The sequence below is a fragment of the Hyposmocoma kahamanoa genome, unplaced genomic scaffold (assembly GCF_003589595.1).
Source record: "Hyposmocoma kahamanoa isolate Upper Pololo Valley unplaced genomic scaffold, ASM358959v1 100021, whole genome shotgun sequence".
Taxonomy (NCBI): Eukaryota; Metazoa; Arthropoda; class Insecta; order Lepidoptera; family Cosmopterigidae; genus Hyposmocoma; species Hyposmocoma kahamanoa.
In genome coordinates, this window is record NW_020653200.1 from 18,121,254 (window position 1) to 18,136,896 (window position 15,643).

At 36.4% G+C, this 15,643-nt stretch overlaps 1 protein-coding gene across 5 annotated transcripts in view; it reads left to right on the forward strand.

The window, feature by feature from the left end:
• Positions 1-15,606, forward strand: part of LOC113227053 (nuclear hormone receptor FTZ-F1) — a 109,823-nt gene extending 94,217 nt beyond the window's left edge. For 2 of the 5 annotated variants that reach the window (XM_026459934.1, XM_026459927.1), the window contains 7 exons: positions 347-969; positions 4,062-4,320; positions 4,557-4,657; positions 4,802-4,944; positions 5,136-5,195; positions 8,900-8,949; positions 9,843-15,606. In XM_026459934.1, the coding sequence (XP_026315719.1) occupies positions 347-969; positions 4,062-4,320; positions 4,557-4,657; positions 4,802-4,944; positions 5,136-5,195; positions 8,900-8,948 (1,235 nt within the window). In that variant the 3' untranslated portion in view covers position 8,949; positions 9,843-15,606. The remainder of the gene's footprint in view (positions 1-346; positions 970-4,061; positions 4,321-4,556; positions 4,658-4,801; positions 4,945-5,135; positions 5,196-8,899; positions 8,950-9,842) is intronic. The other 3 variants (XM_026459947.1, XM_026459941.1, XM_026459954.1) reach the window with 3 other exon arrangements.
• The last annotated feature ends 37 nt before the right edge of the window (positions 15,607-15,643 follow it).

Genomic DNA, 15,643 nt, shown 5'->3' on the forward strand with positions numbered 1-15,643 from the left:
ATCATTGCCTTTCTGTATCATGCTTGCTCATTATGTATGGAAAAATAATTCGAAGTGTAACAGCTCACTTCAACTTGTTAAAAATTATAATACAAGAATATAAAAGCATTCAGTCCATTGCCTTTTGATTACCATATAACCTGTATTTTATGCTATCTTGATCTGAATGTTTGTTACTATTTATTGAAATCATATCATATCACATCATATTCCTACGTGTCTGCTCGCAAATATGTTTATATATAACGTGCATAAATATTTGTTTTTCACTATTGAACATATTATGCGATGAATTTGCCTTAGCCATTTTAGTTAGAAATGATTGACGAAAACTTTATTGTTACAGCCGTTCGAGCGGACCGTATGCGAGGCGGTCGCAATAAGTTCGGTCCCATGTACAAACGCGATCGCGCTCGCAAACTGCAGATGATGCGGCAGCGACAGATTGCAGTGCAGACACTGCGTGGCTCTCTCGGGGAGAGCGGCCTAGTGCTCGGCTTTGGCACGCCCTACACCTCAGTACCGGTCAAGCAGGAGATCCAAATACCGCAAGTGTCGTCGCTTACATCGTCACCAGAGTCATCCCCTGGGCCAGCGCTTCTCGCCGCCCAGCAACCACAGCCACAGCCTCCCCCACCGCCGGCTCACGACAAATGGGAGGCTCATTCACCACACTCTGCTTCTCCGGATGCCTTTGCCTTCGACACGCCAGGCACGACGGCTGCTACACCCTCCAGCACCGCGGAGGCCACCAGCACAGAAACTCTCCGAGTATCGCCCATGATTCGCGAATTTGTTCAAACAATAGATGATCGCGAGTGGCAAAACTCGTTGTTCGGACTCTTGCAGAGCCAAACCTACAACCAGTGTGAGGTGGATCTCTTCGAATTAATGTGCAAAGTTCTGGACCAAAATTTGTTCTCGCAAGTGGACTGGGCGCGAAACACCGTATTTTTTAAGTATCTAAAGGTGAATTTCAGATAAGTATGAAATCCTATCCCAATTTCCTAAACCCTAGTCCTGGTGTACACCGAATATTGCTTGCGAATGTAATTCATTGCGCTGCTGTGCGATTTTGGTGATTCTTTCCAAATAGTAAATCACAGAGCTTTGCGAATACCTAATTGTGTGCATGCAGTGCAGACAATAAGTAGGATGTGTGAGTGGGGTGCGTGTGACGCAGTGGGCGACACGGTGCGGTTCGCAATCGATACACCGCGCCGCCCGCGCCGCGCCACGGCGGCAACTGGGTCAAGTTCCCAAGACAAACGCGCGCCGCCGTTGGCCGCCTCGCCGAATACCTTAATCCACTATACAAGTACTATCCCTCCAGATACCATTTAACAAAACATACGTTACGACTTTAATAATCAATTACGGCACACTATCAGTTTAGCAGGGCTTTTCAAACGGGATAGCTAGGTGTAAATTCAATTGAATCTGGATATCTGATTAGCCGAAAATAATTAATGTAAGTAGATATATATTCCTGTACTCAATTAGGTACAGGGCGGGGATTCAATCAATCAATCAGCAGGAGTCAAACGGTGAGGATCGCGAGTGAGACCAACCGCGCCGTGGTCGTCGTACGCTTACGCAAGAACCGCGGCCGGTCACGTGGGCGGGCAATGTTGCCGCTCCGCACGCCTCGTGTTGTTTCATTCTGGTAGGCCAGCTCGACTCTACACTACAACTAGCAATTTTTGTTTGTGCTGAAATGACGCGGCTTGTTTATGACCCATTCGCAATCAGGATTTACTTATGTACATAAGTCGCGATTATATCTAAGTTTGTTTTAAACATTTTTTTTCGACATACATTCGAACGAAATACTGGCTCTACCGTCATTCCACACCTGTTTGTAATATGGTTCTGTACTTGGTTAACTACTAAAGAACTGAAAAGGTTACATAGAATAACGTTGTAATGAAGGTAAATAGAACGCCTTAAATGAAAATAGAGCGCTGAGAGATGTGGATGTGCCCCTACTGTGCTTTCTCCAGACGGGTGTGATGTAACGGTGCAGAGAGCGAGTTGGTTGAGACAGGCGCGAGCGCGGGGCGGCAACGCTGCACTTTCCTCTGTGCACTTGACACACTGCCCGTGGCCGAGTTGATGCGAGAAAGCACTTTTTACCGCGCGCGTAACCGCCGCTAACAGACGCAACGAGTTGCTTGGCCTTTCTTAGCTTTCTCTTACATAATGTGACCAGTTACGCTTACGATTAGCCGCATAACAGCACGATGAACTTGAATTGTCTCTGACGCCATGCTATGACGTCTGACGAGATATGTACACTTAAGTACAGATATAATGTAATACAAGTCATATACGGTAAATATTCCTATTAATGTCAATATAAAAATGTCATGCGATAAATTTCATACGTTTTTTAATGTTTCTATTTAAATGTTATACTCTGAAATATGAATATTCTTTGCAACTTTCATTTAATCTTGAGTAAAGCCAGTTATTAAAACAACTTTTGTTATTTTATAATCGGGAATAATTTGATTTCGTCACGTTTTATAGCGTTATAGACGCCTCGGTCCGTCAGAATAACTCTTATCTGGTTCTTTGTAGCCTAGACATTAGCCAAGTCTGGTGCTGTCAAGATTGACGTTAATAAGAATCCGGTTCCCCTTTCCATATTATAATAAAATAATATATATTATTGCACATTTCGCGACCCGCCACATTACTTTTTACCTGTTTTTTTTTAATAAACGTAACATGATTAGTGTTATTTTCCAAATAAAAATCACAACACCTCAGCATGTAGAAGATAAATAGAAATACTTTGATAAGTTTAACGTTGAGATACGTAGTAGTACAAATCGACGCGACTTTGACCTACTTAGCGCTACCGAGTATTGACGCTCAAACCAAGATGGCCGCCTGAAGGGAATGCTAGTCGCTGACATCGGAAAGGTCGCATCTCATTTTATTGCTACTGAATTTAAAGTTCTATGTGGTTAAGAATAAAATTCAATTTTCAGTGGTTAAGAATTAAAGAGGTCGGCGCTCTATATAGTATTATTAGGACTGATATTCTCATGCGTGATGACGTGTTATTGCAATGAAAACCGACTTCCTTTAAGGGGAAAACGGACAACGGGAAGTGCGTTAGTGCACTAAAGTTAATTATTTGTTCAAGACTTGCATCGTCTACTTTAAACGTAGTCCAAAGTTCTTGATGATTACGAAATACGTATAAATCGAAATAAAGAACAGACCTCCAGGTAAATAAAATTACAATCGAAAATGTAATTGAAGTCGAGCGGTAGATATTATAATGTACTTAATCGAATGTTGAGAGATCAACTCCATAGATAGGGATAGTTTGATTTGGTTGGCCCGATCTCGATTCATCGCGTTGAGCAAGCGGCATGCGATGTAGCAATAGCCGAGCTCTAAAATTCAGTTGTAACATTTCGTAAACGGCAAATTTAACGCGCTCGCGCACCGCCCCATGTTTTATAATGCAACTCAATAAAATGTAGGTCACAGACCGCTGCCTGAGCGCCAGAGTACCTGTACCTGATTTGGTCGCTGACACGTACATTATGTGACGTCTTTTAACACGTACCCACTTATTACAGTGTACTCGCGTAGTACTTACATAAAACGGGTCTCTTTTTCAATTGAAAAAAAAATATCAAATGGTATTTACTGGAGATGGATAAAAACAGAAACAAAAGTTTTCTAAAAGATTGGCGGTAAAACTTCAGGTGATTACACGTTACCCACTTAGCACAATTCCTAAATTCATTTGCCGTTATCTCCAACTTCATTCGGCAATAAGAAGTATCTAAAAATGTATGCTCCAAACAAACTACTGAGTAACTGAGCAATTGTAATTTGGTCTAATACTATAAATTAACTAAAAGTTGCACGCGACTAATTAACTTCACATTATTTTCGAAAGAATGCTTCGTTACTCGCAATACATGAACTAGTCGACGGCAAATTTATGACGTTCTTTTGCATAATCCCGTGATTGAATTTAAATTAATAATGTTGGACTGCACGTGTAGCAATGCGACTGTCATTTGTTCCAGGTCGATGACCAGATGAAGCTGCTGCAACACTCGTGGTCCGACATGTTGGTCCTAGATCACCTTCACCAGAGGATGCATAACGGTTTACCCGATGAAACAACTTTACACAATGGCCAGAAGTTTGACCTGCTTTGCCTAGGACTCCTTGGTGTGCCTTCCCTGGCCGATCACTTCAACGAGCTTCAAAACAAACTTGCAGAGCTAAAATTTGATGTCCCTGACTATATCTGTGTCAAATTCTTGCTTCTGTTAAATCCAGGTTGGTATTGCCAAGATATTCGTTCGTAAACTTTGTCAATCAATTTATATTTTTTTATCCAAAGTTATCGGCCATTTAAGCGAATGATATTTTATGTTAAATAATGTTTATTATCATGCTTTATTTCTAATATTATTTTATTTTTATCTTCATGTATCATGGACTCCAACAGTTTTAAGAAACAAAAAGTTTAATACATCTCGTGTTTGTTTTGAAGATTTGTCTTGGGATTTCAGAAGTGAGGGGCATCGTGAATGTGAAATGCGTCCGAGAAGGATACCAGACAGTGCAGGCCGCACTTCTCGATTACACTCTAACCTGTTACCCCACGATACAGGTAAAGTATACGCAGCATAACGTATAAAATTGTATATTATATCACAACTTAAAAATTATGAACATTAATTATTATGTTTTTTGGAAATAACAATATATAGATACAATGACATATTAGTCATTAAACAATTTAAAAAAATTCCAGGATAAATTCGGCAAACTAGTGATGGTGGTTCCCGAGATTCACGCGCTGGCTGCGCGGGGCGAGGAGCACCTGTACCAGAGACACTGCGCCGGTCAAGCCCCTACACAGACTCTGCTCATGGAAATGCTGCATGCCAAGCGCAAGTGAGTCTCACTGTCTAGTTACGACAATTACTTAAATTTGTGCATTATAGAAATATGAGAAACATTTGGACAAAAATTTGTTCCACCAAACTTTTTATTAAACACAAACAGCAAAATGTTATAATACAAGTGTCAATGAATTCAATCTCTACTATAGTGGACAAAAATACAATAAATGTATCTCATTCTAGGCCGAACGGAGGCGAAATGGTTAACCGGAGTGCCGAGCACACGTCGACACTAGACCGATTGTACGTTATTTAACATCTATCAAATCGCCAATATTTAAATCACCCGCATATTCTATCGTCATCCAAAATTAATTTTTGATCCACTGCGCAAGGTAAGGTAGAGTTGCCAGTTTGCACTGTCTCTTCCTATCTCACACACTCTATGGCTTAAGAAAGAAACGACACAGAAAAGCTTGTGAATATTTATTGCAATTAAAACTCCAGTTGTCTGCACGCAATAATACATTACGTAGAGGTTGACTTTCTTATTTCACAAATTTTTAATCAACTACATACACGTTCAAAACGGTTCTTTTGTCCATACGTCGTACTTTATGTGAAACTCAACAAAACTAGTTTTTGATTCGGTTTGCTCATAGCAAGTGAAGCAAAGAGCAACACGTGCTCCAAAGCTTGTGGTTATTTTTATAACGATAATCAGTACTTCACTTTTTTTCCTGGGAATTTTTGTAAAAATTTTAAGTTTCATGTATTTGGTTCCTTTCTGTGCTTGTGGGCTAAATCGGTTCTCCTTCAGGAGTCACATTTGCTACTCAGTTCACATCCAAATCATACTTAAAAAAATACAGGTGTAAATATATAAAGGCAAAATTGTACGTATTTACAGTTTTATTTAATACATATGGTGGTGGAATAGTATTGGTCTGATAGTTGATACACATACTATATTCTAACAATCTGGCAACTCTACATTCACCGTTTAAATAGCTTTCGCACATTAAGTCATCGTTTCGGTTTTACTATTTTTAAATAACTCGTTTTTAAAACATCACTTGCATGAATTAATTTTTAGGAATAATTTATAGTTACCATTTTATTTTTCGTTGCAAATTTATTAGTTGAGTCTCATTTTTTTAGCAACTAATATAAGTTTTCATAAACAGGTAACCTTCAATTAATCAAAATTGACAATTGTTGACATTGTTGTTTAATTAGAAATCATATCTAATTAACTTTTAGCAAGTAAATCTAAATATTTTAGCAAAAAATTTTTTGCTAAAATTCTATGTCTTCTTTAACACAAACCTCCTAATGCCACATGAAATACGATTGGTCCCTTTTTTACACCCTGTATAAAATATGGGTGTAAAGCACATACATATATCTAGATAGACGCCGCAAGTACAGCAATTTGTATGAAAACCAAGCGTGCCACATTTTTTGCACCCACTATGACGTCACAAGAACTATTTAGTGATGGAAACCTCCGTCCGCTCGTTCTAAATCGATTGATTGAACGGAATACGCGTAAACACGCGTATTCCATTCAATTAATCGTTTCTAAATAAAATAATTTTTGTTCAAGTATTTGTTGATTACAAGTAGTCGTAATATTAATATAGTAGAATAAGATAGATAAGTCCTTGATATTACTTGTTTAAAAAAAATGTTGATTACTTAAAAAAAATAAGACTCAAATTTTTAATCGCCTTCAAATATTAAAATTATTATCCTTCCAATAAAATGAGTCTATTATATATCATCTTTTTTTAATAGAAGATCTTACCGATTAACTTAAATAATGAAAACCCACGTCAATATATGAACTTGCGACTGCCTTAACTAATTTTACTAAATGGTTTTCAATCGATCAAATTGATGAATGACAAGACAAATGAAAATGTTACTGCTGACATAATATGGTAAAATCTTAATAAGATGAGGTTTACTTAATGACGACCTCGTGTGAAATTTTTGTGATTTGTATATTATTTCTCGGATTTCTAACTGTGCTACTCTTCATATTTGGATAGCATCTTAGATGGGATAAACTAGACCACCTTCGTCCTCGAAAGCAACGAACTTATACGTATGACCATCTCCAGGTTTTTATAAAGACAGGGCACTGTTAATTCTTTGCATTATATATTTTTTTGTATTACTGTTACTACATATCCGGCGATGTATGTAATTATTTGCTCACTATATTCGGACATTCGAGGCAACGTGCTGCAAAAATTATCGATAATTATTATTACTGATAATCTATACTACAAAACTGAAAAAAAAAAACGAAACGTTACTAAACTTCATAACAAAAGAGTTATAGAATAGCAATATTATATTTTTTATAATATTATAATTTTTACAATATTGCTATGGTCATAAAAATTTTCGTCGTCGTTTTCAAAATCGATCAGAATCGAGAACACTGTTGTCTAACGTATATACATCACTAAGTGTCGTATTCCAGAACTCTACTCAATGCTCAAGTCAGAATCTGAGTATGATTTCAAGCACTGGAAATACGACCGTAATGGCAGGGACTTGAGTATGATTTTGAGTGCTTTAAACCATACTGAAATCCTGACATGAGCATTGAGTAGAGTTGTAGAATACGACCCTAAATGTTAAATTTGGCCAAAGAAATGTACAAGCGGCCGTACCACGAAACTGAATGCATTATACAAAAGTGCGTTCGTTGATATTCATGGCGTATTAACAAAGGATCACAAATATATCGCACCAATTAAAAGCCGCAATGTATTACAAATCATGAAGCATACACTCTGTTGCATATTTGTTTTCCCGAAATTCATGCAAAACCAAAATAATTGTTTTTAAAATAAATTATGCATTTTCTGATTACAAAATCACTTGAGGTCCCTGTTTACCCACAGTTATGGTGCTTTTGCAGTTTATAATGGCACAATTTATGCACTTTTCGCGTTTTCGATTGGTGTTTATCTACGATAACGGTCGAGCGCGTTCTAAGGGTCGTATTCCAGAACTCTACTTAACGCTCAAGTCAGGACTTAGTATGATTTAAAGCACTGAAAATCATACTCAAGTCTTGCCATTACGGTTGTATTTCCAGTGCTTGAAATCATACTCAAGTCTGCTCAAGTCAGGACTTGAGTATGATTCAAAGAACTAGAAATCATACTCAAGTCCTTGCCATTAGGGTCGTATTTCCAGTGCTCGAAATCATACTCAAGTCTGCTCAAATCCTGACTTGAACATTGAGTACAGTTCTGGAATACGACACTAAGTGTAGCAGCGGCAAGTAAGTGAATTTCACTTACTTTGGGCACGCAAAGTACGTACACTTGCGGCGTCTATCTAGATATATGTCTGTGGTGTAAAATGTATGCAATCCTAATTTAGTAATATTATATTGACACAAATATTAACGCAACATGTCACAAACAGTAATTCGTAAAACTGTACAAAAAATAATTCGAAACGAGTCTAGTTTTAAAATAAGGATACTTCTAATGTTTGTGTATATTAAAAATATACGATTATATTCATGGCACATTGTGCTTGTAGGTTCCAACAGGGTAGTAACCCTAGAGACATTGCACGACACACATCGTATGTTGTGTCGTTATTATGTTCCTCAATTAATTTAACCATGACCAATTGGCTCATAATGTACACGAGGTCTACTTCAGAATACGAAAAACATTTCTGTGGAAACGTCTTCGTTAATTAATTAAGCGTATTTATAGTACAACAGATAACAGTGAAAGCTTGGCAGGTGATTACAAAGTAAATGAGATAATTGAGTTGAATAGTTTTATCTCTTACGTTAAAGACAGCGTCGCTCTAGAGATATATTTTAGAGAGATTCTCGTGAATCTAGGCAGCGTCGATAAAGCTGTAAGGAAGATAATTGTGCTTTGGTGTTAGTACAGGAAACAGGATATTATAGCGCTAAGAGTGTTGTTGTGGTATATAAGACTTGCTCTTTGTATCAGGTGCGGTTTCCTGCCAAGCGACACGATTGAGCCGCATTCACCCATCTAGAGTAAGCATTCATAATGTATGAGAACACCTGTATATACTGTACTCAAATATGCACCTGCTCATTTTAATTCATTTCAAGACTATGGCACGAGTTTTTGGGGATTAAGTAATCTTACAAAAACATAAGTAACCGGGGAATGCGGCTTATTTCTTTTATTTTATCATTTCTTTTATACACTCGCTAAGCCAATGTTGTCTCACTTTCCATAATTTTACTCTCAATTAAGAACGTTGCTATTACCTGTAAGGATCTGTACGGTTTTAACTCATAAAATGACATCTATTATTTATTCTTTATTGCGAAAGGGCAGCACGGCCTTGTCTACAATTCTGGCTCTACTTTTTGAATGAAATAAATTACGTTTACAAGTTTACAATTTTGTTCATTTAAAGCGAGTCGTTACAGTAGCCCACAGCATTGCATGCTCTTCTAAAATACGCATCACCATTTGATTTTATTAATTTTATAGTAAAATGAATCTCTGTTCTGCACTTATGTTAAATTCGGTAAAATAAAATCTACAATTATTCTAATTCTTGTTCTTATATATATATATATATATAGTTTTAGCAGATCACACGTGAACAGATACTGACTGTACTTTCAAAAAAATTTAGTTTTCCGAAATGCAAGTTTAGTTTTATTATGTGTAGCTATCATACTATTTTTGGTTCGCTAGCGTACTCGTCCTGTTCCGCGTGCTTTCGCTTGATTATTCCAATTATGTTCTGACTTATCTCCATTATTTTGGACTGCCACTTAAAACGTGCTTTGAAGTGTAACAGTCGTAAGTGGCCTGACCAGCAACAGCTGCCCAGACGTCCCATCGGCAGTGCAGCCAGGGACATTTATAAATATGTAATAAAATACTTGTTGGCGATTTCTGCTTCCAGATCTTGAAATCCCAGTGAAGAATAAGGAGAAGATCGAAGATGCGCCAAGCGCAATCAATACCGCATCCGATAGAATGTTACACAACAAATATTACTTATTAATTAGCTTTAGTTTTTAACTTGGTGTGTGATTAAATTTAATAAGTTATTGCGCCGAGCGCCGGCCGGTGGTGCCGAGCGTGCCTAGTCCGAATACAGATAAAACAAATATTTATCTACCTTATTTCTGTAACATAAATTTACAAAAATATTATACACCAGTCTTGTGTAGCTACGGTTAATTTATTTAGCAGTATAAAACGTGTTACTTCAAAATTGAATAAGTACATTGTATAAACTAGGTTCTCTTAAACTCCGGTGCGAAGCAGAGGAAATATTACAATACATATTTTAGGAAAGCGTCTGTGATTATAAACGAAGAAATTTGGAGAAAACCATTTTAATGTTAGTTGAGATGATATGTATAATAAATGGTTAGTTTTATTGCAGTACATACATGCAATTATGTAGCGAGTGGGCTGCCGGGCTGCATGGCTCCAGTCGCCCGCCCGTTTTCATTATACATATTACACGTTCGTTACTAACAATATACATTATTATCTTCTTTTAAGATTACGCACTTTGCAATCGATGTATATCTGTCTTCACTGATATAAGAAGTTCTTAGCTTACTGTCCCTTGGGGTGAATGTGATTCCATTGTGGATTCGTTCGTACGAGAAATTAAACTGGCGCAATATACATAGTTATGGCTTGTGGTGTTTCAGATTTTATAGAAAGTTGATATTTGAAAATAAAATTATTCTTAAAAATATGTATTAACTATGTGTTTAAAAATATCGAATTCATGTTAAAAATTGGCAGTTATTCCCTTAAATGTTTATCTGAATGTTAAAATAAATATAAAGGTAGTTAATGCGGTTGCGCTAGGCTAGACCAAAAATCAATATGGTTTTAAATATCAATTTTTTTAAGTGACGACACTGCACTCCCTTGTAACTTACTGCGTGCGTAATAGTAAGGCCGTTCGTCTATTTGGACAATGAGAAACTGTGGTTTCTGTTGTTATTTTTATAATATCTTTCAGTATGTAAATAAACGATAGTCCCGTTTTTTTTGTCTTGGGCGACCACATTAACCCCGAATTATTTTTATTGGACGTACCAGTACAAATAATAATGTAATATTATAAATAATTAAACAAGTTAAAAATATATAATTCTACTTGTAAAAATATGTATAGTAATTTCACAACATACGTGCAAAAAGCCTTAAATCATAAATTTTTAATAATGTATGGGTACTAGCGTCTACCGGCCAATGGTCGTGGAAGATGATGTATTTTTATAAAACATATTGTTCTTTATTAACATATATAATATGTTAACTGAAAGTACATGGTTTCGTATTTTTCTAACATAAATAAAAATATAGTAGAGTATGTAAACAAGTGTAATCATCAACTTAAAAAGTGAACATGAATATACAAAATAATATTATTATTATATGTGAAACAAGATAATTGTGTAAAGATATGTATGATACCCACAGGATACGTTGCAAATTTAATTTGAGAACGTTTTATTTTTATAATGATTTCGTAAGTGTCGTTAGGAAAGGACACTCGACTGGCGTGGTAGTTTAAGCCAGTGTGCGAGTTAGAAAAAGTTATGTGTCGACCTTCGTTACGTCGAGTCGTCAAATCCTGACTACTTTGTGTATGTGAAGAATTTCAGTTTATCGAAAATGTGATTAATGGTTTGTATTTAGGAATGAATGTTTATGTAGTAAACTTATAATAGGATCATTGCACCAAGTGCGAATGTATGTAGTAGGCCACGTCAACGAGTAGATATTGTATGTTTTCCATTAATTGGCTTAGTTGCCTACCTAGGGTTTATGCATAACAGCACCATATTTTGTCTACACCGTCCAGTGAACACTATAACTTTATCATCGTGACATTCTGGATCTTTTATGGATTCAATTCAGATTAGTTGATGAATATGGAACAATCAATATATATCGATTTTGTTATCAACCTGTATGATAGATGTAAATGTTATTAGGAAGTTTTATGATGTTATGTAATGTTCAATAGAAAGGGATTTGGTACCTATTTTAACTCAAGCGGAGTTCCTTTAACGACGTTGTGGTACAATTTGTTTATATTGTTATACCAATTATATACAAGTAATTTCGGTTGGTTTTGTCATTGCTGTTGAAAGTTTTATAAAGTATATTTACTTGAAATAGGATTTGACAGAATATAGTAAGTCTTATGTCGTAACTGTGCTTATTACCAATCTTTGATCATGCACATAAGTGATAACACTACTCGACCACATATAATATACATATATTTCGATTTCTCTGTAAATACTTGCAATTAGAATCAGATAGAAACCCCACATGTGTAAGTAATATCTTGTTATTGCTAAAACATAATATTTAATAAAATAGTACACTCTACATGTGAAGCTGCGATTTCAACAAAATCACGCCCTTCAAATATGATTAATTCCGCGACTAAAGTACCTAATTTAAATTGGTATTAACAGTGCAAAGTGTTATGTGTAAATAGATTTCATTTAAATAGCAATTTTCGTTAATTGCACGCGTAAATAGTCGCATATGCCTTAAAAGTTGCTCTCGCAGCTTCACAAGTAAGCGCTTTATCAAAAAGCAAAGCTGATCTGTGATGGTATGACATAGGTAGGTACATTAGGCTGTGTGGCTCTTATTTGTCCCTACTTTAGGGGCGCAACAGAGGGTGACCAATTATTAAAGAGATTACCTTTTTTGTCCTTTGCAGCTTTAAAATGGACCTTATATTGAGACGATGGGATCGTATTTAAAAGTGGGTCAGTTTTTTCTATGCACCTTAGTGTTACATTGTGTTATAATTTAAGCAGTTAACCAACAAGCACCGTTCATTAACCGTTTACCTTAATTTGGATTCCTTTTATTAGTTCTGTGGATTTTAACTTACCAGTTCATGTTACCATTTATACAGTATTTAACGTGATTTTATTACATATACCTACATACTATGTTAATATATTCGAGTATTATTGTATATGTATAAATATTTCAATGCAATGTGAACACATTTCTAATACAAGGAACCAGTTCGACGCATACATAATGTAATGCCATCAAAATAACAATGCATAAAAAATTGCATAGGTAATTAACCTGTTTTTGATAAATATTCGTGTTTATTCATGCACTTTATTATCCCCATAAAGTATTATTAATCAATAATTCACAACTTATTTACAGAAAAGTACTTACTAACTCATTTTCCTTTTTCTAACAATTTATAAAGTATATTTAAGATTTATTAATTATTTACATACATATTACGTATTTGTTTTTATGTAAATCCTAATTTAATTATGTTATACACCTATCTAACATTTGAAAGACAATTATGTAAATAAAATCACGTACATATTTATTCATATTATTATTATAATATATTGTGTAATTATGGTATAATGTTTTATGGTGTGCAGTATTGAATGCACTACCACAGGTCGTGGTGACGCAGTGCAAGGTTACAGTGTCGTGTGCCATTAGTTAAGTGATCTTACAGGGTTTGTAACAGTTCTCCGTAGGCTCGAACGGTGCAAAAGTCTGCGGTCTTTGCGCCGCTCCTAGCGCAAGTACAACCTTCGATTTTTGTGCACCCTATAGTAGTTTTTCTTTTCTTTCAACAGCGAAGTTAGACAATAAATGGTTCAATATTAAGGTGCCAGTGTTCATAATTATTTATTTTCATTGGTCTGCTTAACTGCCACTTCTTCATCTTTCACTAACTGTATATTATATTTTATCGACAAACATTTTTGTTAAAATTGATAGAGTTAAAACCATAAAAGTTTAAACCTACTATTTACGTCTTAAGGTTTAGGTTGTACGTTAATGTATGTTGTAAGTAATATCTATATTTATGAATTAAAGTTGTAAGTATTTTAAACTATTAAGATACACAATGAGTGTTCTATGTAAATGTACATTTTGAGTTCAATTAGAGAGTAAGTGACGAGTATATAATAGTAGCGCGTGCGCGGAGTCGAATGACGCTCACTGTGCTCGATCTGAACTGCAGCTCTGCGTCGCTGGTACCAGCCCGCAAGTGCTGCTCGTCAGGTCAGCAAGCGTTCCGCGGCCATTTTTGGCGCTGTTACTTCGCTCAGATTCGCCCGCGCAGAGTAAAGGATTATGCTACGTTTATCACCATGCTTCACCAACTTTGCTAAAAAATTCATCCCATCAAAACATTGCTGTGAGTATGGGCGCTGTTTTGAATCGTACGGACAAATATAGCATAAACCTAATGCAAGTAGCCCTCTGACGCCACCCGGCCTTTAGGCCCACGACCCGCCTGCTACCCCCTTCGTGTAGCTTACCTTTGTCATTCTGGCGATCAGTAGTAAAGATGGGAGGGTAAATGCGCGTCGCACACATTCCAAAATGAAACTAATTGTAACGCTTATGCACGTGTCGACGATTGCGTTACTTTTGTAATTTAACCACTTTGTTGTTCATTAACGATAAGTTAGAATAATTAATCTCAGTCGATGTTGTTTATCTGTAGTCTGTGTATAGTATTCTCTCGGTTTAAGTTTATGTGAGGAAGTGAATTTGAGCGAATCGACAGGCCTCAGCCTGATGGGTTCATATTAGCTGTAAGATCGTAAGTACCTAAGCGATTACTTCTGTTGCACCTAACTTTATTTCGCGAGCCGTGTTAGTTCTATGTTGTTAATTGTACATATAGGTAGGACGAGTTATACAACGTTCATTCAAATGGTTATTGTTGAACCTGAAAATGTGGGGTTGGCAAGTATCAATGCAATGTTGCATTTTTGCTGTTAATAAAGTTTAATCGTTTACCATAGATGTATGGCTATTTATGTATGTGTTACTTGTTCAGTCGTTGGAGGCGCTCGGGTTTGTCGCCAAGGTGGGCTGCCGCTACGGGTATAAGTCATACGCGCTCAAAGCGCCGTGATAAGCATACGAGATCATTGATCAGGCACAAAATGCCCGAGGTGCGCATTGCCCAGGCGTCTCCACGTCACGGTGGAACACATCCCTCGCATCATGGTCCAGTGACCGTTATATGTATAGTAATTAATAAATGCATAAGTACACCTGATAAAATCAAAATGCTTATTGTGAGGCTACCTTCATTTTAACTGAAGACGAGTTGAACTAAAACGGAAATAAACATAAACGTCACATCACTATAATTGACATCACTGGTATGTTGTAATTGGTAATAAGTAATATTAAAACAAATTTGCTTGATATCCATTCCGCAATACATGTGAACTGTTAATTCATTGTTGTACAGGAGACTATCAGATTCAATTTGAGGCAGTTGTTAGTCTACACAGTTGGCAACAAGTCAACGGTGTAAAACCTCTAACTGCTCATGTTCGCCGCGCTCAGTTAGAGTGGCGTAGCCGATGTCGACCACAGCCACATTTGTACCGTGTCATTACCTCACATTACATCATTAAAAATAATAGTTATTGTTCTCTAAATCTTTAAAATTATTTTATTGTCAATATTGTTTAGTGGTGTCATTAAATTTTAATGGTAAACATGATGATGTATTAGATGGCATCATAGATACATGTATAAGGCGGTGTGAGAGGTTGCTCGTGCATCGTCAGTGTATTTATTTCCTTGGTGATTAATAAATATTGTGAGACGCACGTACGCGCAGGCGGCGAGGGCGAGGGCTCAAGCTGCCGCTCGTTAATGTAGAAATAAATGATATTT